The 21,724-nt window shown below is 41.2% G+C and overlaps 3 protein-coding genes across 5 annotated transcripts; 2 read left to right on the top strand and 1 right to left on the bottom strand.

The window, feature by feature from the left end:
• Positions 1-246: 246 nt before the first annotated feature.
• Positions 247-13,122, top strand: LOC306934384 (uncharacterized protein; the record flags this gene model as incomplete). Its single annotated transcript, XM_079516953.1, has 20 exons — positions 247-883; positions 1,041-1,157; positions 1,275-1,370; positions 3,360-3,452; positions 3,601-3,688; positions 4,053-4,200; positions 5,107-5,226; positions 5,638-5,739; positions 6,120-6,329; positions 6,609-6,671; positions 7,219-7,320; positions 7,403-7,585; positions 7,677-7,793; positions 7,893-8,125; positions 8,268-8,394; positions 8,475-8,558; positions 9,454-9,665; positions 11,070-11,145; positions 11,351-11,579; positions 12,026-13,122. 19 exons carry the CDS (start codon positions 247-249, stop codon positions 11,573-11,575), a joined length of 3,033 nt encoding a protein of 1,010 aa, XP_079373079.1. The 3' UTR covers positions 11,576-11,579; positions 12,026-13,122.
• On the bottom strand, positions 12,802-17,108 carry ccdc117 (coiled-coil domain containing 117). 2 transcript variants are annotated; one of them, XM_079517238.1, is made up of 6 exons: positions 16,655-17,108; positions 16,249-16,333; positions 16,007-16,057; positions 14,653-14,907; positions 14,375-14,521; positions 12,802-13,906 (listed from the first exon to the last, which is right to left on the bottom strand). In XM_079517238.1, the coding sequence occupies exons 1-6, from the start codon at positions 16,698-16,700 to the stop codon at positions 13,657-13,659; spliced, it is 834 nt and encodes a 277-aa protein (XP_079373364.1). In that variant the 5' UTR covers positions 16,701-17,108; the 3' UTR covers positions 12,802-13,656. The 2 variants fall into 2 exon arrangements, with proteins under 2 accessions (XP_079373364.1, XP_079373363.1); XM_079517237.1 differs by having other exon boundaries at positions 16,249-16,375; positions 16,655-17,107.
• Positions 16,371-21,522, top strand: tcn2 (transcobalamin II). 2 transcript variants are annotated; one of them, XM_079517235.1, is made up of 11 exons: positions 16,371-16,393; positions 17,200-17,244; positions 17,438-17,505; positions 17,909-18,098; positions 18,251-18,420; positions 18,569-18,721; positions 19,978-20,150; positions 20,336-20,510; positions 20,594-20,774; positions 20,856-20,974; positions 21,068-21,522. In XM_079517235.1, exons 3-11 carry the CDS (start codon positions 17,448-17,450, stop codon positions 21,127-21,129), a joined length of 1,281 nt encoding a protein of 426 aa, XP_079373361.1. In that variant the 5' UTR covers positions 16,371-16,393; positions 17,200-17,244; positions 17,438-17,447; the 3' UTR covers positions 21,130-21,522. The 2 variants fall into 2 exon arrangements, with proteins under 2 accessions (XP_079373361.1, XP_079373362.1); XM_079517236.1 differs by lacking the exons at positions 16,371-16,393; positions 17,200-17,244 and adding an exon at positions 17,274-17,339.
• The last annotated feature ends 202 nt before the right edge of the window (positions 21,523-21,724 follow it).

Genomic DNA, 21,724 nt, shown 5'->3' with positions numbered 1-21,724 from the left:
TAATAATAAAATCAGAGGGGAAAACATCCCCAGAGAGTACTGGATATCTGGACCATGCTTTCTGTGTATACAGGAACTCTTTCAACTCTGTCTACATCACTTGTCCTGCATGCTCCCTCCTACCCACTATGACCTGGACCACGGTTGTAGACTGGATGTGTCTCACCTCTCCATACCCGTCTCTCCTCTGCTCTACCCCCAGAGAGGAGCACAGGTGACCAGGAGGGCCCTGTTGTCCAGAAGGAGATGGAACAGAGGATAGAGGGAGGGATGAGAGAGGAGGAGGAAGGTGTTGAGTCCAGGAGGGAGCAGTTTGTCTGGAGGCTGGAGAGGCTGCTCGGGAACACTTGTTGTGGAGGTGTTGTGGAGGTAGCAGAGCTACAGCCTCCTTCAGAAAGTATCTGCACGGAGGATTTTGTCAAACGCTTTAGAGAGGAGATGGTGGAACTGACTTTGCCAGACGGGCGCACCACGCAATCAGTCAGAGTGGAAGTGACAGGGGAAAGAAGACAGACAGAGATCTCACACAACGCAATGTATCAGGGTGACCAGAAAAGGGAACGTTATCTTGACATCAGGAATGGAGAGACAGACACACTTGGGTGTAAAAGTAGAGACAGAGTTAAACCTCATCATCACCAGCCAGAAAAACAAAGCCAGAGAGTCAAGCAGGACAAATGCATTGCTGACAATCTTGGAAAGATGATGTCAAGCAGGAGTGAAGAACCAGAGTTCAGAGAAGGATGCAAAACACCACAGAAGCCTAGTAATCACAACGAGAGAGAGCACTGTGTTCTCTCTCCAGACAGACCTGTAGGAGACTCTATAGAACTATCAATGAAGACATGCTCAAATCTGTCCGTATTATTGCATGATCCATCAGGTGAGAGGATTGGGACCATCTGATGAATACACAAGTGGAGAAAGTGGATGTCCTGTCAAAGGTTTAGGAAAGCTATGACATGGCCTAGTTGTAGGCATTATTTGCCACTATGCCTCACCTATTTGTCTCTGTCCTGTGTTTTATAATTTTTCTTCAGTTTTGAGACGTTCAGTCTCTGGCCCTCCTTGCAGCAGCAGTGAAACAGAGGTTTTGACAGAATCAGAAGGAAGCAGGCACGATAAGAGCCATTCTCTTAAAATCAGAAGCTTGGCAGGTACCACAAAGAAACATACTGCATCTGCATTCTGCAGCACTCAGTACTCACACACTATTACAAAAGAAAATCCACTCCTCGTTAACAGTAATTGAAAGCTGCTTCTTTCCTCTGAAGGAGTCCCTGTGTGCAGTTTTGACACGGTGTCCATTGACAGTGATCTGGACTCTGTCAGTACACAGCAGGTCAGACGCCACATTCACAGTCAGCCAGGTGAGAGATGGGAGTAAAACTATAAAATACAAGAAAGAGATGAATGAGTAACAAAACTTTTCTGTTGGAGAGTCTCATGGTGCGTTCACGCGGGCAGACACAACTTTGGTTGGATTTGGAGCAGCTCCATGCATCATTGCGTCTTTGCAACGTCTTATCGCTGGCTTCCTTTGACAATGAATGGTAGACTGCATCTTTTACATCTGCCCGTGTGAACGCACCATCAGGAGCGGTGATTGAATTCTAGGGGCTCCATTTTCGTTCGATCTTTCTAAATACACTGTTTGGGGATTTAGCAGTGGGGAAGGGGTGTTCCCCCACTAAAGTTGGTATTTTGGTTACCTGTCTAAATCCCTAAAACACCTCCGTTACCCGTTATATTATGCATAGGTGTGGTTTGGGCGTTACAATAATTAAACCAATCACTGGTCCACGTGCCATTGCCTTTAAGAGATCCCATATCCATTGCCCGTTATGCCCAGTTCTATATTGCTTCATAGCCTTACGGTCTATAGCCCATGGAAGAGTGATGTGCTGCTGCCTTGATAGATCGTGCGTGTAGGCCGTCTCTACGGAACGGTGTGTGTGTGTGTGTGTGTGTGTGTGTGTGTGTGTGTGTGTGTGTGTGTGTGTGTGTGTGTGTGTGTGTGTGTGTGTGTGTGTGTGTGTGTGTGTGTGTGTGTGTGTGTGTGTGTGTGTGTGTGTGTGTGTGTGTGTGTGTGTATGTATGTATGTGACCAAAATAGCAATTTAGGGGAAAGCGTGCCAACACGCCCATAACCACACCTCTAGGTGCAAATACCGGTGTCCAAAATACCATTAAGGGACAGAGCAAGCTCCTATACTCGTAATTTTCGGCCGCGTCGCGGGAAACGGCGGTGACAAAAATGGAGCCCTAGGTCTCTCTGAGTCTGCAGTGCCTTTTACAGTATATTGTCCACTCCATATGGAATTAGTTGTACCCAAACATGGGTTCCATGATCTCAGTGTGACAACAGTAGTAACTATAAAGCCCGGGATTAACTCAAATTTATTGGTGAGGGCCCCCAAGGGCTGCAGCCGTGGTGATGGAATCTGTTGTGTCAACATCAATGCTGACAGTGTCTGAGATCATCTTGGTGAGGCCCCAGGGGCCGTGGTCTGTATTTGATTCATGTCAGGTGTAAGTCAGTGAGTGAAGGGGGTGAGCTAGGCATGGTTGTTTCTGTTGACCATCACCGTTTACATTTTGTTTGCCTTCAGTTTCCTTTATGTAAGTTTTAGTACAATTCTTTATGGACCTTCATTATTAAGGGGCGCTAGCCCCTTCTATAAACAGCTTTTGTCCCCACACGTCTCAAGATTTGCCATTGACAATGAACGGAGAAAATACGTCAGAATTCCGCTAAATATGACGTAAATGTAACGCCATTGACACTGAAGGGAAAATTTACGTCATATGTAAACGAGCAAATCAGCTAACCTATCACAGGCAACAGGCATTCTGATTGGCCAGTATAAGATGATACATGATGTATGATGATAAGAGATGATAATTCCGCTAAATATGACGTAAATTAAACATCAAAACATTAAACGCCGTTGACATTGCAGGGAAAACTTACATCATACGTATGTAAACGAGTTGGTGGGAGCGCTTGGCCAATAAGGGACCACCTTATGTAGCTATGTCAAATGTCCGCTAACATAAATTGATGTACAATGACAAGAGCGCCCATCATTTCACACGGGTGTGATTTTTTTTTAGTTACTAAACCACTTAAAGGCAAGACGTTGTTGAGTTGAAATGTGTGACAGTATCTGCCAAAGCTCAGACTCTTAGTGCTACTTTTAAATGTTTCAGTTTATTGGGAAGAAGTAGTTGCTAGAATAGTGTTTTGCCAAAATGGATATAGCCTACTGTTAGATATAGTATAGTAAGCTAATATATTTTCAAAAAGCAACTTTAACATGGCATGTTTAATTAACATGAGAGATGTGATCCAATAGGATGGCGTTCAGTCATTCAGTTTGTCAGAGACATGGATGACCAGAGTGATTATGACACACACACACAGGAGCCAAGTGAACCATATACATCAGGTACAAGTGGGATACATTCTCTATCTAACTGATTCCTAACTCTATTGACATCACTTTTAGATCAGTTGGCCTGTATGTACAGTAAAATAGTATAGTGACATAATTTAAAAAGAAAACAACAACAACTTGCTTTTGATTTTTCACCTAGTCCTGACAACCGCACATAGGCCTACAACTGGGACTGGTGTGAATACATCCCTCCGTAGAACACGACATAATAGAAGAGTCACTCCCAGGTAACCCCAGTGAGGTTAGATTGCAAAATGTAGACTACATTTATGGGCTGTCGGGCAGAAACCTCTTATCTCCATATTTTTATGCTTTTATAAATTTAAGGCCCTTGATCATTCTACAGTGTCACGCAAAAGTAGCAAAAGTAGCCGATCTACAAGCTCAAAGCATGTCGCAGTACGGTGCATTTTGACCTTGTAGATCGGCTACTTTTGCTACTTTTGCGTGACACTGTAGAATGACGAAGGGCCTTAATTTATAAAAGCATAAAGAAATTGAATTCTGAATCGACATAATGAGGTTTCCACCCGGCAGCAACAATAATATACAACCTCAAGTGCAACTGCGTATTCTTCTATGCTTTTCTAGATATGTGCATTCTTTGGGTGAGGATGATGAGGACACTGATGAGGGAGGTTCCTGCTGGAGAAACAGGCACATCAGTAGGCCTTATAAGTCACCAGAGATGACGTCAGACTGGGTCAAGATGAACCAGTCGCCATCCACCCTCCAACATGTGAGAACAAACCACTAAGTTTACTCATTAGAGAAATGTTGTTTTTACTCACATGCTACAATTTAGGCATTTATCAGACACTCTTTTCCATACCGACTTACAGTGCAAGTGCGAGATTGGAATAAGCAGACTAAGCATGACCTCTAGTCAATTAACAACAAGGTAAATAATCACAGTGTAGTACCTCAAAGAAATTAGGATATCAAATTACCAAATAAACAATTCACCTAAATAAAAATCACATTCTTAGCATAGCGATCAAGAAAACAAATCGCTGTCTTTATGTGTGTTTGTTTTAGCTATCAGTATGTGTACTGTTTATGTTTTTATTTGTATTGTTTCATTTGTTTCATGTACTGATGTCTATGCTGCAACCCAATTTGCCCTTCGGGGACACTAAATAAACTTGAACCTTGTTACCTTAGACAGACTATGTTTGAAGAGATCTCATTTGAGTTGAGTGAAGTGAAGGTCTCCTTCTCTGTGCCATCACAGAACAGCTCTACATGAACGGGCCTTTGTGACGTGGGACAGTCATTTATAGTACCCCTGATATCTCTGATTTTTTGGTCCCGTTGATTCCTTCACACATTCCTGCTTGTCGATCTGTTTGTTTGTGGTGTTTTTTCTTCTTCTACAATAGCACCATAGTAGCATTGTTCCTATTATATGTCCAACTTTTAGTGTGTGTGCAAACACAAACTTTGTCCTACACAAACATTAAATGTCATTGACAATGAATGGACAATTTTGAGTGTTCGTGTAAACACAAACATTGCATAACACAAACATTGAAGACGAAGGTGAGGAAGCAAATTCGGATTGGCCGGAATGAGATGATGTATGATGATGCACGATGATAAGAGCGCCCCTCACGTCACACAGGTGTGATTTGTTTTGTTACAGAGAGCAACGAGTGTGTCCATGCTGGAGAGAGAGGAGATGGAACGACAGCTGGACAATGCCAAAACAGAGCTGTTTGCTGAACACAGGCACTCAAGAGAGAAGATGGATTTAATGCAAGAGGTAGAGTAACCTTAAACTTTATGTATGAAGAAGTTAAATTGGTTTTGTTTGGATTTATAGCTTTTTCTTTTTTGCTATGAGAAAGGGATTTTTAATAAGTAGATATGTTTAATTATAGTGTCCTGCACCACAAGATGCCCAGCCTGCACACGGGCTTACAAGACACTCACAAAATTAACATACACCAAGATACACCACAAACAGAATACATGAACATATTGATTGTCAAGGATGTGGGTTAGCGAATCTGCCATTAGTGAGATACTTACAGATACATCATTCTCCAACGCAACTGCCATGCCTTCTCTATGAATTAAAACAACTTAATTTACAACATTCATACATGCATACAATGTTAATAGTTTGAATACATCTGTTTTCTATGTGTGTGGATATATTTGTTGGGAGCAGAAGTTGGAGGAGGCTCGTGAGGAGCTCCAGCAAGTAACAGAGGAGGCGATCTCTCTGAGGAGCAGGTGTGCTGTTATAGATGATAAACAACAGCAGATGGAGGTATTGTAACCATTAATTACTTTCACACTCCTTTAAACAAACATCGTACTACAAACATTAAAGGTCCACAGACTTGGCTGCCACATCACGTCATTTTTAGTGCCTTAAACAAACCAATCCATAGACTTGGCTACCTATGTTTGCTCTAAACAAACATCAATAAAAGTCCATAGACTTGGCTCCCATATGACGTAATTTCCGACATCCAGACATTGGAGGGGCTAGTGCCCCTCAAAATGAAACCCTGATATTCATCTTTTAAACTCCAGCAACTGTGTCTACAGTACAGCCCTATCCTGCCTATTACGTAGCTGTCACCCTACTCTTCTCTACTCTCTCTGCCCTTTATTTGTCTCATACCTATGGAGTTTCAATTGCAGGAGACACAGGGACATTTAGGAGAATGCAAGCTTATGGTAGGAGCCCTGGAGAAGATTTTGACTCAGAAGGAGCTTCAGCTTCTGGATTTCCAGGAGCAACAGAGTCGCCTCCAGGCGGAGAGAGATGGGCTGCAGAAAACGCTACAGAGCATTAAACAGCAACACTGCAGTGCACTCAGAGACACCCAGGAGCAGGCACAAAGGCTGATGGTCAGTATGTGTGGTAGCAGTGGTGCTACAGATATAAAACCCATTTATTTTAAGCCTGGAACCAAGCCATCCTGGCTCCTGGTGAATCATGACCATAAAAATGTTCTGAAATCTCTATGGGAAAATGTAATCCTTTTTTTTATCTGTGGCACAAAAATGGTCGCCACGGCTATGCCCTATACAGATGTGTCTATGATTATATTAAAACGGTGCCCATTTTGTGAATATTGTCAATAATCAACTTCACGTAACAAACCAATATGATCCTCTCCTTTTCAGGAAACTGAAATTGAGCAGCTGAAAGCTGAGTTGGCTTCGGTTCATGAGCAAGAGATCCTGAAGGTAATGAAGGATCTCGTAATACTCACTATGCTGAACCATTACATTAATTTTTTTAACCCTGACCACTGGTGGTCCCCGGACCACTGGTTGAAAACCACTGCTCTAGGTCACTGAGGTTTTTCTCTATGGAAAATAACATTGGGTCATCTAAGGATCGTTTCATATAAGAATTGTGGTCCAAAAATCGCAAATGTCCCAGTGCTATTGTCAGGGTGGTGGAGGCTCTGTATCGTTTACGATAGTCAGTCACTCAAATTTGATAGTCTGTTTCTGGCAAAAATGTAATTAATTTGGCAGCAGTGACATTAGCGTTTTCTCACCATCAGTTGATGCTTCATACCCATATGAGTCAATCCGTCGGGAAATGGGAATTCAGAATGGGGGGAAAAAATGTGACCCAGGTAGAATGCATACATTTGAGTCAGACTTCGGTGCTCTGTACAGGTCCCTATAAAGAAAAAAGTGAAAACCTCTGGTCTTAGTGTGTGGGGTTTGTTTCTTCAAAGTAATCCTCTGCTCTGACCCCTTCCCCCCACCTTGTTGACAGCAAAAAGAGAAAGAAGGGAGGATGCTAAGAGAATCTCTTGAGCAGCAGAAGGAGGCAATGAGGAAACACGAAGAGAAGTTGCATGAAGAAACCCTGAATAAGGCACAAATACTACAATCTGACAAATGCCAACAAAAGTTTCTCTCATTTCATGATATTAAATGATATGTTTACTCCCACTCAGGTGCTCAAGGCAATAGAGCTGGAAAGAAGGAAGTTGGAGCCGGAGAAGGAGGAAGCTCTGCGGGTGCAGAGTGTGTTACTGCAAGAACAAGCCCGGGAGAGGTTGGAGAACATGAGGAGTGACATGGAGAGAGAGAAGAGGAACGCACTAACTCTTCAAAATAAAGTTGTGGAACTGCAGACGGTAAGATTGCCCTCAATCATGACATGCAACATTGCTATTAGAATAAATGTACCTCCCATGTCTTATTTACAATATTTCACATCTGTATAAGAAAGTGCAGGATTTGGAGAGTGAGCGCTGTGCACAGCAGAGAGAGCAGGAGTCGATGCTGGCTGAAATGACGAGAACTCGTGATGAGCTGCAGCAGCTACGAAGACACACGGAACAGGTGGAAGGGCACAGTAAACGTTCTCAACATGCATCCTCCCACAAGTTACACACAAAAGTTGAGAAAGTGTAATGTAATTATGGTGTTCTATGGTCATAGGAGACTGAGCAAAGGGTATTGAGGATGGAACAGGCTGTTCAGATGGCTGAGGAAGAGGCTGGCAGACTCCGCATGGTGCTGGAAGAGATGCAGAACAGTCAAAAGCGAACCGCAACTCATATGGAACAGCAGCTTAGGCACTGGGCCCAAGAACTAATGTCAGAATGCCAGCATCTTCAACTCATACTGAAACAGACTGGACCAAGAGAAAATAATACACAACTCCCTCACAGGTACACATACCTCCACAGGTGCCCATCAATACCTGCACTTTTGATTCCAAAAAGGGAAACATATTGTACATTTTAATATGGATATGTCATGGTCATGTGATGTTCAGCTGTTGATTTGGTTGTTTTTGCTTTCTTTGTGCAGCCCTACAGTTGCCCAAGCGGTCACAAACCTTCAAGCCCTCACAGATCAGGTAAAACACTTAATTTACCATCTGCATCAGGATCTCGAGTCTCACAAGCGAACCGCACAGCAGCTGAGTCGAGATAAGGTATGCTTCACTGGACATAGTCTCCATTCAGAATGCATGGACGTTCATGTGTTTACAACTTTAGATTTGTTGTTATTCAGGAGTGGGAGTTAAACATTCAGAGGAAGATGATGGAGATTGAGAAAGACCAGGCGTTGGACGCCCTGAAGGCAAGGCTGATTCAGGTATGAGCATTGACCTCATGTTAGTACAGTAGCACTCTTTGAGAATCAACGTGAAGACGATGAAGGTGGACCTAACATACAGAGTAACATTTGGAGTGTTCTTTTAAAAACGGACCCTTACAGATCAGTTCTTGCTATCTCACAGTTAAAGGACAATTTAGTGTGAAATAGCTCTTTATTCCCATAGTAAGTATTGCTGTAGTATTATTTTTTTTTAATCTTTTTGATCTCTCCAGCTCTTTACCAAAGGTTCAGGTCTGTAGTGTATACCAGTTTATCTAATCAGAAGGGAGAACTACTGGCTATATGCTGGACAATTGAAATTAAAAGTGATTCGAGGAATATTTTAATGATGGTGGTTGGGGTAAAAACATGTCAACATTGCAACTGCAAGCGTTTTGTGGAGTAAAACCTTTGTATTTCATGAACCCTGCCAATCAGAATCAGAATCATCTTTATTGTCAAAAAGTTCGACCATGTGTAATCTGTCAGGTAATAAACTAACACCTTTCTACTGGTAAGTATTTCATACAGCTGAATACCCACAAATCAAACTATCTCTTTAAACAAAAAAAAATGTATCAGGCATATAATTGGAACTGAAACGCTCTGAAATTAAAAATAGGTTCTCTCTCCTGATTGGATGAAATTGATGTCCCACCTGAAAATGTATTGTCTCTTTATTACAGAACTGGAGAGATGGGGAGAAAACTGTTACTCAACTCTACTTTATATCAGAATTTTGAGTCTTAACTTTATAACAAAACACCTTTTTGTTGTAACGTAACCAATAAATATCACTACTTACAGCGCCTTTAACACTCCAGACTTTACTGTTATATGAATGCACCGCACCCACTACAGCGTTGTTACATCTGGTCTCTTATTTCTACAGGAGCACATCGAGGAGCTCAGCACTCTGAATCGGGCCCAGATGTGTGACAAAGGGTACGGTGGGGGGGGAGTGGCAGCCTCTCTGCGCAGGCAGCTGCAGGCCAAAGACCAAGAGCTGAGAGATGTCCAGAGGAGCATGAGCCAGTGGAAAGAACATACAGCGAACCGCCTGGCATGCAAATTTGAGGAAGAAATGACAGCAGAGCTCGAGAGGTAATATACTATTATAGTTTATTTATCCTGTTTAAGTCAGATTTGATTTGCAAAAATCAAATCTGTCCTGTCATTTGCAGATTTAGAGAAGATCATTCATGCCTTTATAACCTCCGGTTTAGATTACTGCAACGGTCTGTACACCTGTTTATCACAAAGATCTATCTTCAGCCTACAACTGGTCCAGAATGCCGCTGCCAGGCTCCTGACCAACACCAGAAAACACGCCCATATCACCCCCATCCTGGCCACTCTCCACTGGCTGCCTGTGGGTTTTAGAATCGATTTTAAAATACTTGTAATAGCTTTTAAGGCCCAAAATGGTCTTGCCCCCCAGTACATTAAGGATCTGCTGCCCCCTATATTCCACCTCGCACTCTGAGATCCTCAGAGGAGGCCCTCCTACAAATTCGTGCAACACATCTAGTCACCAAAGGTTACCGGGCTTTTGCCGCACAAGCACTTAAATTGTGGAACGCACTACCCCTGGCAATTAGAAAGGCTAATTCTCTGGCATCTTTTAAAACACTTTTGAAAACCCATCTATTCAGGAAAGCCTTCCCCTAGACTACCATAATTGCATTGTATGTTTATATCTGTTTTAGTCATTGACACCTGCACTGTTTTTAACTTTCTTAGTTTACTAATTGTCTATTGCGTAGCTCAACTTCTTGTTGTTGTTCAGCACTTTGTAACGCATGTTTTAAAAAGTGCTATATAAATAAAGTTATAATAATAATAATAATAATAATAATATGTATTATTATTATTATATCATTATTAATGTTCTTTGGACAAGAATTCCATCTCATTAAATGGCATTACAATTTAATACAATTCTTGTATTTGTCATTGCAGGTGCAACTAAATAAAGCAATTAAATGTCTGATTTCATTCTACCAGGGAATTCGTTCATAGTGACCTGGAAGCCCTGTAGCTTGTAGATTGATTGATTGAATGAATACTGTATTAGCAGGTTTGTTAACAGTACAGGTAGGTTATGCCAAAAGGTTATGCTAAAAGAATAACACAAAAAGCCACAGGGTGCTTGTTTCCATTGTGGTCCATTATTGATAGAATTGAATTCATGTTATATTTTGTAAATAAGTTGTGTTCTCATTTCTGACATTTCCCAGGTGCAAGGCAAAGTTATTAAAGGGAAGGTAAATGGTTTTCATAGAGATAGCATGTCTGTCAGGACTAAACCTACACTAGATGCAATACTAACTGGTGCTTTTGTTGTCCTCATGACAAACGATGATCTCATCTCAGTTCACTGCAGTCGCTTACTTACACCATGCGTAGAGTAACATGTGAGAGATTGAGATGGTGAACTCCTCCATATCCATATCTCCAAAGCAATGCAAATTTCTAACTTACTGTCTGGATATGTTTGTGCTTCAGAAAGACATCAAAGTCACAAGAAGAGAAGCAGAGCAACCGTGAGATACTTGAAGGAGACATGAGACTCATTGCTAGGGTAAATGTAAACTTGCATTGTGTGAAACCTGAGGAATAATGAACATCACACACACATCCTCTGAGAACAAATGTTGCCAAATGGATTACAGATCCATTTGGAAACATTTGTATACTCGTCCGGTCTCAGACTGATAACATGATGATCCATTAATGTTTAATAACCCTTAGTAATCTGCTCAGTTTTCAAACGTGGCCTCTCTCAGTCCCATCAGGAAGGCAACGACTGTGGAGCTCAGTGCTCAGTCCCCTCTCCTTCCTTCCATGTTGGGGACTCTGTTGCAACCCCTGGGCCCACCTCAGATATGGCCTCTTTCAAGATATTGCGTCACCTCCAGAGCCGAGTCAGGCAGCTCCGGGCAGAGAATCAGGCCTACAGCTGCAGTTCTCCTCTGAAAAAGATGTCTTTGGATTTGTCTGAGTTATCTTGAGACAGTGAGTGATCTTTGGTGTGTAACCTAATCTATCCTCTTGGAGGGTTATCCAGTGAATAACGCGTATGCATTTTCATTGGGTCCATTCACAATTATATTAAGCTAATGACTGTGGGACAATTTCATTAACTTTATCTACACAAGCTTTATAAAGTTTATAAATATGCTGCACATGTGAAGGCCTCCCTGCCTCTCAACGTGAACTGTACTTTTACCTTTTGAGGTAAAGAACTTAGGTAGGAAAGGTAACTTGGTAAACTGATATAATCAGACTCCCTTAAGAGGTTATTAGTTATTTCAATGTTATTTTTGTACTTCTAAACTTACTCCTGAGCATTTTGTATTATGATAATGAAAATGCTGCCATTTTAACAGAACTATGATTCACATATTATGGCTGTCCTTGTGTTTGTATATAATTAGCTAAACTGGTTATCTCCAAACTAGATCACACCATCCCAAGACACTGAAGACGGTGCTCACATTTGGACCCACTCCTCTATCAGCACAGCCCTGAGCTGAATACAGCATGTTGAACTTCACTATTAAATGACTATGTGGAAGACTATCTGTTTGAAGAATATATATCCCAAAGTCAGAGCCACAAGCATTTCTAGGAATTTGTGTAGTCTACACAAATTCCTAGAAATGCTGTAGACCTTAAGACCTGAATCATCCACTATAACCTATGTACTGTACTTCTCCACGTGATGGGTAATTAACACTTACAGGTCAGTGTCACAATCAAAAATGTGTCTGTTAAAGTTCATGCACCCATGGTTTGAAGCAGTTTTACTGCTCAACTTAAGGTTAGACTAACCGTAGAGGGTAGATCATGTGAGCTTAGATCATGTGATCTGCATGCATCAGAAGGACAGCTTCTTAAGGCTGACATTACTCTTGTGTAGGAATCCAGACAAAGTAAAATCCTCACTGTTAGGAGTGTAAAACGTATTTGCTTACATTTGTACACAAATGGATACATTAACACTAAGGATTTTAGTGTGGTATGTTATCACATGTCTTCTAGTCTTCATCTTGTACACTTGTGAAAATTGCAATGAATAAACAGGGATTTATTTTCCCTCACATGTTGAATTGTGCAATTAACATTCAATATCCAAACTAAGAAACTTGTATTACATTTCATTCAGGTATTTGTTAAATACCACACTATACATTATGACACACAATGTGTCTTGAAGTAAAACATTACGAATATAGCCACATAAGTAACATTTTAATTAAAAACAAATATAAAGTATTAACACTTTATACTTGTTCAAGGTTTCTGGTAAAGAACATTGGATAATACAGCCAAATGAAGAGTGGGCTTTTGTTTGTTCACAGAATGCTGGCTTAAGTAGCCTTATGGAAGGAGGCTGATCCCTGCAAAACAAATAAGCATTGCTGTATTTGGTGCAATATATACACTCCATAAGGTCTAGCAACGAGTTACACAGCAAGTTCTTAATAAATGTGTACAATCAGAATAACTTTCAAAACCCTAGTAACTATGTATATCCTAAAGCAGAGTATAAAAATTGTGCAAAAATCAAGTGCTTTAATCTGTCATTAAACAAAGTACAAAGTCAAACTCATGTACTGAACGTAGGCCAAGCTTCGGACAATTAAAACCATACCTACATATTGTGAAGACTTCAGTTGAGTCTGTTCTTTTCCATATACTATGAAACATAGTTTCATAATATGACATTGTTACATAAGGGTGTCTACAGAAACTATAGTCAACATACTCCACTCTATACAACAGAAACTATAGTCAACAAGTATTAGAATTTTAACAACTGGGAAATTAATATACCCATTTCAAAAGGTCTGCAGCTTTGTGGTCCCTGCTTGCACCTTGTGATTGTTGTAGCTTATAGTCAGAAGACCAACCAAGTGATTGTATTGCAAATTATGTGCTGCAAAGTTCGCAAACAATAACAAAATATTCATGTAAACCAAAATGTTTTGCAAAGCTAACAAACAACAAGGACTGTGTGTACAGCCCAATGTCTCTACTCTGTATCTGCAGTCTTTCCTGCTTTGCTGTTAAAAAGGAGCCAACACAGTTAAAGTTCCATGTCCTCCTCACCGGAGCTGTTGGCCACAGGCATGTTGTACAGAGTTGAGTATGTGTGTGCAGAAGAGGACCTTGTTGGGTTGATGGAACTCTGAGGGGATGGAGAGGAACAGGGGACTGGGGGCTGCCGGCACGCTATCTGATGTTTACGCTGTCTCTGTAGCAGTGAGTCCCTCATCCTCCGGGACAAGGCATCCTCCGGTGGCCTCCAAACCACCAACTCCATGCAGGAATGACTCCTAGGGAGATAAGAGGAGCAGGTGAACAGAACAAAGTAATAACTCATGCTCCGAAATGAAGCGACAGCACTCTTTTTTTAAATAATTGTTTTACCTAGGAACCCAATTTAGTCTGTTATGTCAAATTTATTTGTACATCTGTTAACAGTGTTAAACCTGATTTATTCTCATGCCACTTGCTGACAGGAGCCGATTGTCAAGCACACGTGCAATGCATTGCAATCTTCTCGTCGGCAAGTAACACCGAGCAAAACCGCTTCAATAAATTATACGCCCACATTTAACAAACAAAACAAAATGTCACCCCCTGTCCTTAGACACTCAATCGGGCAAGGAAAAACACCTAAGTAAAAAAGAAGAAACCTCAGGAAGCATCACAAGAGATGAGACCCTCTCGTGGTTGGTTGACAAACTTAATATGAATGTGTTTGGACTGTTTCTGAAGAGGACAATGAGACAAGCATTTACACAGATTGGGCTACTGTGTGGGGGAGGATGTCGCTGATCCCACGTTGTAACCCCTCCTTCAAGCTGTCTGACATCACCAGAACTGGTCGTCTGGGAGCTGGCTCCACATCCAGGTCTTCATCCTCATCATCATCCTCTAGTGTTATTCTGTGATACAAAAGAAATACTCAGTATCCAGCAGACCAGCACAAGTGCAATAGTTGTATGCAAAGTCATGCTCGAGTCTTATTGCTTTAGTAAAGAGTTACAGGATTCCCTGTAAGCTTCGCACCGCTCACCTATCCTCAATCTCCCGAAGTTTCCTCTGAGCTGCTTCTATCTCCATGCAGGAACCTTCCGTCTCTGGACGGGTTAGAGTGGAGGAGGATTCAGGCAAGGGAATGTTTTGGCAGGTTTGTGGAAGTACAGGGCTGGATAGTTGTGCAGACGGAGGATAACTTCTGCCTAGAAGCCAGTCATTACAAATGCTGGAATTCTCCAGAAGGCCAGATTCTGCCTCTACCATCAGTCTCCTTTTTTTGGCACTACATCCTCTGGAAAAACAAATCAAATTCAATGTTATCATACAACTATCATACAACTGAGGTAGACGCAATTTGCAACTCTAGATTCTTTTATAATGGGATGAATCTAGAGTTGCAATACCCTTCATTGACTCCCTACTCATCCAAATTGCGTTTGCGATCTGCTTGTATTAAACAACGTTAAACTCACCAACATTGCAGCTCTAGGCCAAGCTTGAATTAACCTCTTTCAATCTGCCGAGCTTGATTTTCATGAAAATCCACCGTAGACATGTTACGCCAGGGCTCCACCGGACGTGTTGCGTCTCCGTCGCGTGCGTCAAAAAACGCACCGGTTCAATTTTAATGCACGCGTCGCGTCTCCGTCAACGCAACGCGGGCAGTGGAGCCACCCTTCATTGATTAAAAAGGGAACATTCCCTGACGGTGACGGAGACGCGACGCTGACGCGCCCGGTGGAGCCCCGGTGTTATGAGCTACTTTCTGTCAAGAAATTCTGTGCAGGTGATTCTTTTTCTAAGTGCTGGAGTTTGGAAGCACTCGTCGTAAGTCACTGAACGGCCCTGTTTCGAATTTGCACATAATGCAGGAGGCAGCAACGTGGCCCGTTAATAAAAACGAGTGCTTCCAAACTGCAACACTTAGAAAAAGAATCACACGCTTAGAATTTCTTGACAGAAAGTAGCTCATAACATGTCTACGGTGGATTTTTATAAAAAACAAGCTCGGCAGATTGAAAGAGGATAATTCAAGCTTGGCGGGGAGTAGGGAGTCAATGGAGGGTATTGCAACTCTAGATTCATCCCATTATAAAAAAATCACACCCGTGTGAACTGAGTGGTGTACGGTATTATATAGCCTGATCAGCTGTGTTCTGACGTAATGTCTGACGTAATGAAATCAGTATCAACCAATCAGCATCAACCATGCTCATTTTTTTTTGCACAGACAGACAGACAGACAGACTAACAAAGCCAGTTGTAGGAGTGGTTTACACCACTCAAAAATCTAGAGTTGCAAATTGCGGCTAACAACTGAGGTATGAATGCATGTTTGAGGTCATGCTAATAAACCACAAACAGTTGTTTCTTTTACATGTCTAACTCACTCATCATCAGCTCTCCTCCTATGCTTTCTAAGGCATCGCCTCTCCCAGCTCCTGTCAGACAAGTACAGAGAAAAAAGCCATATCAAAATATGTAATAATTCTGGAGTACTATCCACAGCTTTTCACCAATGCATTCAATATACGTTTAAGTCAATACAAGCACTTCAATGAGCCGACTGTGGAACATTGATTGCAGTGAAATAATGATAGAAGTGTGTGGAGTGATTCCGTGAACTGCATACATATTAGAAAGTGCTCCACTCTGCTGTTGACTGGAGAAGCTTGGTGGACCAAGGTCAATCCTCATTTCAGGAAGGCTGGTGAGGGCTGAGAATGAATACATAGCCGGCACACTCCCCAACTCAATAGCTGCATGAATATATGAAGGTAAGATTGAAATATGGTGGACAAATATCAAACAACATAAGCATTTATTATATTGAAGAGGCTACAAGTAATTATAATAGGACTACACATAATAAATGTGTACTGCATATTATAGCTAGAAACACAAATAGGTTTACAAAGCACCAAATGGCTACAAAGGCAACATTCACTATTCATTATATCTTGGCAAATAGGAGAAGCTCATTCTTGTATTGAACAACAACTTCAGTATTATTCAAGAAATAACGTGAAACTACTGACCCGCCCCTTGATGTTGATGTTGTGTTGGTCTATTGTTGATTTCCATTAGCTGCCATTTCACGTTTGTAGTATCATGTATGGACACCACAGATTTAAAACTACGTTCACGTGCAGCTACATACTCTTATTTGCTGCAAAAGTTTTCCCAAAGAAGATACTTTTGACAGAGCTAAACCATAGAGTTATATATAGCTAAACCATTTCATCTCGGGTCTGTCGCAGTAGAATGTCGTCAAGCTGCTATAGAAATGACGTATCGTTTCCTTGCGAGGATTTTGGGACTTGTAGTTAAATTAACTGGCTGGCTCATTTCACTCATATAAAGTCAGCGTTAACACTGCTTTAACTAAAACACGGGGAATATGTAAAAAAAAACAAATGATTTACACAAACGTTACGTGGATCATACCACCAGCAAAAACACAGTTGAATTGAAAAGATAGAGACCCAATCAGCCTGTTCTTAAAGGGACCGCCATGAAGTTAACGGGTCATGTGACAATGAAACCCTATTGCTCATGTTGTCTGTTTTGTTTCTTCTCACAGCTCAGCTGAGTCAGCTGTCACTGCGGAGTCGCTCTCTCTGGCACGGTAACACGATTATTATTATTATTATTGTTGTTAAGGATATTTCACACACAAAAAAACCTCTGCTCTGTTGGTGCCGTTTATTGTGTTATTAATGTGTAAGTAATGTGCTTGCTTGTGATTTTCTTCCCTCTTTGCTGTTTGTTCAATACTGTCTTTTTTATTATGCAATTATTAAATTATTTGTACCATCCAGGGTTTTCAGAATGTACATATTGATTGTTATCTCGGGACTACTGGCTTTTGTCTCCAGCAAACCATTTGGTAAGTCATTCATTCTAAAGTTTATAGTCCTTCCTGTGTCCATTTCAAATGTCCAAACTCTGTGGCATTTCACAATGTGCCCATCATTCATATGACACACTTGATCAATCACTGATTTTGCAACTTACATAAGGCTGATTATGCCTGAGATTGCTTCCTCACCTCAGGCTCATTCAGAGGTTAGCGGTATATTTATAATAATAATAAAAACGTCTTCAGTGTCAGGGTGGCAATATTAAGGAGAAATAATGGATACTATTGGTGGAAATTAAGTTGCCTTTCTTTCCTCTTGTCGCATGTGATTGCTGATGTAGCAACTGTGGTTTGGGAACTCTGAAAGTTCATGTTCATACAGTGTTTATTTATTTATTTTTTCCTCCTATGTCTGATGATGTTTCCCCAGATTCTGAGGGCTCTACCAGAGAGCTGCTCCTTTCACTCAACAAGGAGCTCCTGTACTCTCTGGAAACACAAGAAGGAATCCCTAATCCTAGTGTGCATCTGGCATTGCGGCTTTCTGATCACCACAATCTTGTCAAGGAGAGCGAACACCTGAATAAACTGAAAACACGTTTACACAATGACATCCAAAAGTAATGTTCTATATTTCTATTAAAATTTCTATTCTATTATATTCATTGTTGCAGCTAAAGTCTATGTAGGCCTAACTGGATTTACAGTATGTTTTCATTTATATCTTGCATTTCCATTTTAACTGACCTCAAGTCCTCCTCAATTCCCCTAGCTCTCTTTCGAATAGTCAATCAGCGGTTGGTCTATTGGCTCTGTACAGTCTGGCTTTGAAGGCCTCATGTTATGACCTCAACACAATCACCTTCACAGTCAACAACAGGAAAGACTCTCTGCTGATCCACCTCAAGAGACAGATGGAACAAGAAAAGGACCACATTGCCTGTAATCTCTTCTTCTTGTCATTTGAAGACTTACATTTATTTCTCGACCCTTTAATTCAGTGAAAGGTTAAGTTTAAACTCTTCCATGTGTTATCTCCATTAATACATCTGTTTTACCCCTTGACATTTATTTCTTGCCTCATTTGCAGTCAGCCACCGTCCTCTGACTAATTATTACCAGTACTCACTGGGTGTGTTGGCTCTTTGTGTCAGTGGCATCAGGGTCAACCACCATGTCAGTAACAAGCTCATGAAAGCTGTACAACAGGGCCACATCAACCATGGAGGCTTTGAATCTATTGGTGAGTGAAAGCAGAACAAACACAAAGGCATTTCAATCTTACAGCAAATGTATACTTTGCTGCACAAGACACGTAAATTGCACATTTTTTTAACATGTATTTTTTGAGCGACTGATTGACTCAACAAAAATAACAGATTTTAACTAAAACAAATCTTGAATTTGATCGGGGCTCTCATTAGCAAGTAGTGTCTTCACACTCATTAACCGATCATAGAATTAGCTGTTAAAATGATTTGATATTAATCTTTTGTGTAGACTCATCTGCACTTTGAAAAGTAGATTTTGTACTTTTTACTTCTACTACTACTTCCAAAGATGGTCTACCATCCCTATTATGGGGGGAACATTCCATGAAAATAGTAGATCTACAAGTTCACCACATGTTGTATAATGACTCGTGAGTTGTAGATCAGCTACTTTTCCAAGAAATTTGGGGTAGAGAGGGAGAAAAGCGGACTAAGTACATAGCTAACCACAATCAACTAAATACGAGTTTACTAATTATAGAGGGTTTAAGAGGTTAAATGCAAAGTGTCTGCAGAACTACTCAATGGGGTTCCACCTTGTATTATTTTCCACCACGGAGTAACCTCGCATCAGACTATCCAGCATAGTGTAGGACAGTCAAGACGGGCAGTGTCGGTAGGCCAATCAGAGGCAGGCGGGGCGTTACCATGTCTATGCTTGGACGCAAACTAGATATACCCACTGCACCTCAAGACAACTTTAGGCTGGTCCGGTGCATCTCAGGAGTGGGACTGACTGGTACATGTAGAAGGAAGGCACTGGCGCAAACGACAATTAAAGCCTTTTTATTCACAGGGTGAACTGCAAGCAAACAGAGTGACAATGTTTCATCTTCTTCAGGTCATGAGTGTTTGTAGAATGTAGAACTCTATCTGTAGAAAGAAGTGTCCAATGGTTGCAAACAGACCAGAACACATTGTGAATGGCACTAAATTGTCCTCACACTGGAGTATAAATATTTATATTAAAATAACAATAACCATGAACTTTATTTGTATAGTGTGTTGCACATACGTGTATGTATGTCATGTATAAAACAACAGTTGTGTGTGGTGTGGTGTTTGTGTTATTTCTCAGTATAATGTTACTTTATCCACTTGTATGTAACTCAGAGACTCTACAAATGTAACCAAATGGACACTTACTGGTATATTTGGTTACATGTGTACACTCCCAGAGTTAAATTAACATTACAATTTTACTGTATGCATCTATCCCATATCTTAGACACACTTGCCATGGCTGGGATGGCACTTCAGTGTGTGAAGGATGCTGGCTCCCATGTGCAGAATACAGCTGATCTTGACACAGCCCTGAGCACTGTTAAGCAGAAACTCCTGGCTTCCCAACGGGCTGACGGTCATATGGGCAACGAATTCAGCACAGGGCTAGCAGTTCAGGTAATGGTCACTTTTATTTATATGTACGGTACTTAGTTACAAAGCTCAAAATACGTATTTCAATTTATAGAGCTCACATAACCACTCCATCCCCTTTTCTGGGGCCAACATTCGGCTAAAATATCAAATAGCAGAGTGTCAGGCAGGTATGTACCAGTTGGTTGTACTTGCACACTGTGTCCTAGGCCTTGTTGGCAATGGGCAGCCAGGTTGAGGAGTGTGCTGCATCCATGGAGGCTATGAGGGCAGATGCCAGAAGGAACACGTATCACAACGTCATGGCCATATCCCAGACACTACCAGCTCTCCAGCATAGATCGTACTTGGATGTCAAGAGCAAGGAGTGCTCCAATGAGGATGGTAAATGCAGTTTTTCCATGCATGTCATTGGTAGCTTATGTTTGTTTAGGGCATGTCTATACACTAAACGTTCTTTCCTACAGACAGTCTGGTGGTGGAGCCCAGGCAGTCTGTTGTGTTGGCATTACCTAGCCAGAGTACTGTGGCAGTAAATGTGGTGGTGATGAAAATCAGTGGATCACCTACTATCTATTCAGTAAATGTGCCAAAGAGCAGCACCCTTTTGGAAACTCTGGAACTTCTCCAGAGCAATACTGGCTTCATGTGAGTTAATTGTACACTGTGCATTGTGGTAAAAATCCAGTGTGCTTCATTGAGATGAAAGGAATCCATCCTGTGTTGTAGGTTTGTGTTTGAGCGCAGCCTGTGGGGGGATTTCCTAAGTGTTGTGAATGGAGAACAGGCCAGAATAAGCGACCGGAGGTACTGGCACATTGCTTCAGATGACACCGCTCTCACTCAGGGTGAGAAAACACACACACACACACACACACACACACACATCACAGATTCTATTGTGACTTACTAATAAACGTGGTGATTTTTCACTCCTACAGGTATCAGCGATTATAAGATTGAGCGAGCTCAAAAGATCACCATTAAAAATACAACCTACTGAGGTTATGTGGCAGCGTTGCACCGAAAGTTCAACTGGAAAGCGTGCTTTCTGTTCTGTGTGATTTTCACTTATGAATAATATTTAATTTGGCTATCTTCATTATCTGACAGTTAAGGAACGTCTGCACACCAAGCACCATAACTATAGGGTTCACCATTGTTGTTGTTAAAGCTGTTGACTTAGAATACATTTTTAAACTATATTATCTTTATAGTTAGTGCTTGGTGTGGACGGCTCATTAGTCTTCAAGATTAGGCCCACCGAGGATGAATGCATTTCAAGCAGGTTTTAAAGCACTTTGTTTATGTATACTGTATTACTGTCTGAATCACTTTGCCCCATACCACAGCAATATAGGGTTATATCGCAGAAGTTAATTGTTCAAATACCTTTGTCACCATGTATGTTTTTCATTTTTATAACCAAATGAAAATAAAAATTGCAAAAGACTCAAATTTGTCTGTATTTAGTTTAGATCTGTATGTAATTCACAGACCTATATGGGTATGAACAACACATCTTTCAAAATGTGTGTCAACAGTCAACACACAACACAGATACGAAAAAAAATACTTAGAGGCATAAATAACATGGT

This window comes from Electrona antarctica, assembly GCF_951216825.1.
Source record: "Electrona antarctica genome assembly, chromosome: 12".
NCBI lineage: Eukaryota > Metazoa > Chordata > Actinopteri > Myctophiformes > Myctophidae > Electrona > Electrona antarctica.
Note: the sequence above shows the minus strand (reverse complement) of the source record. Positions and strands in the feature narration are given on the sequence as shown.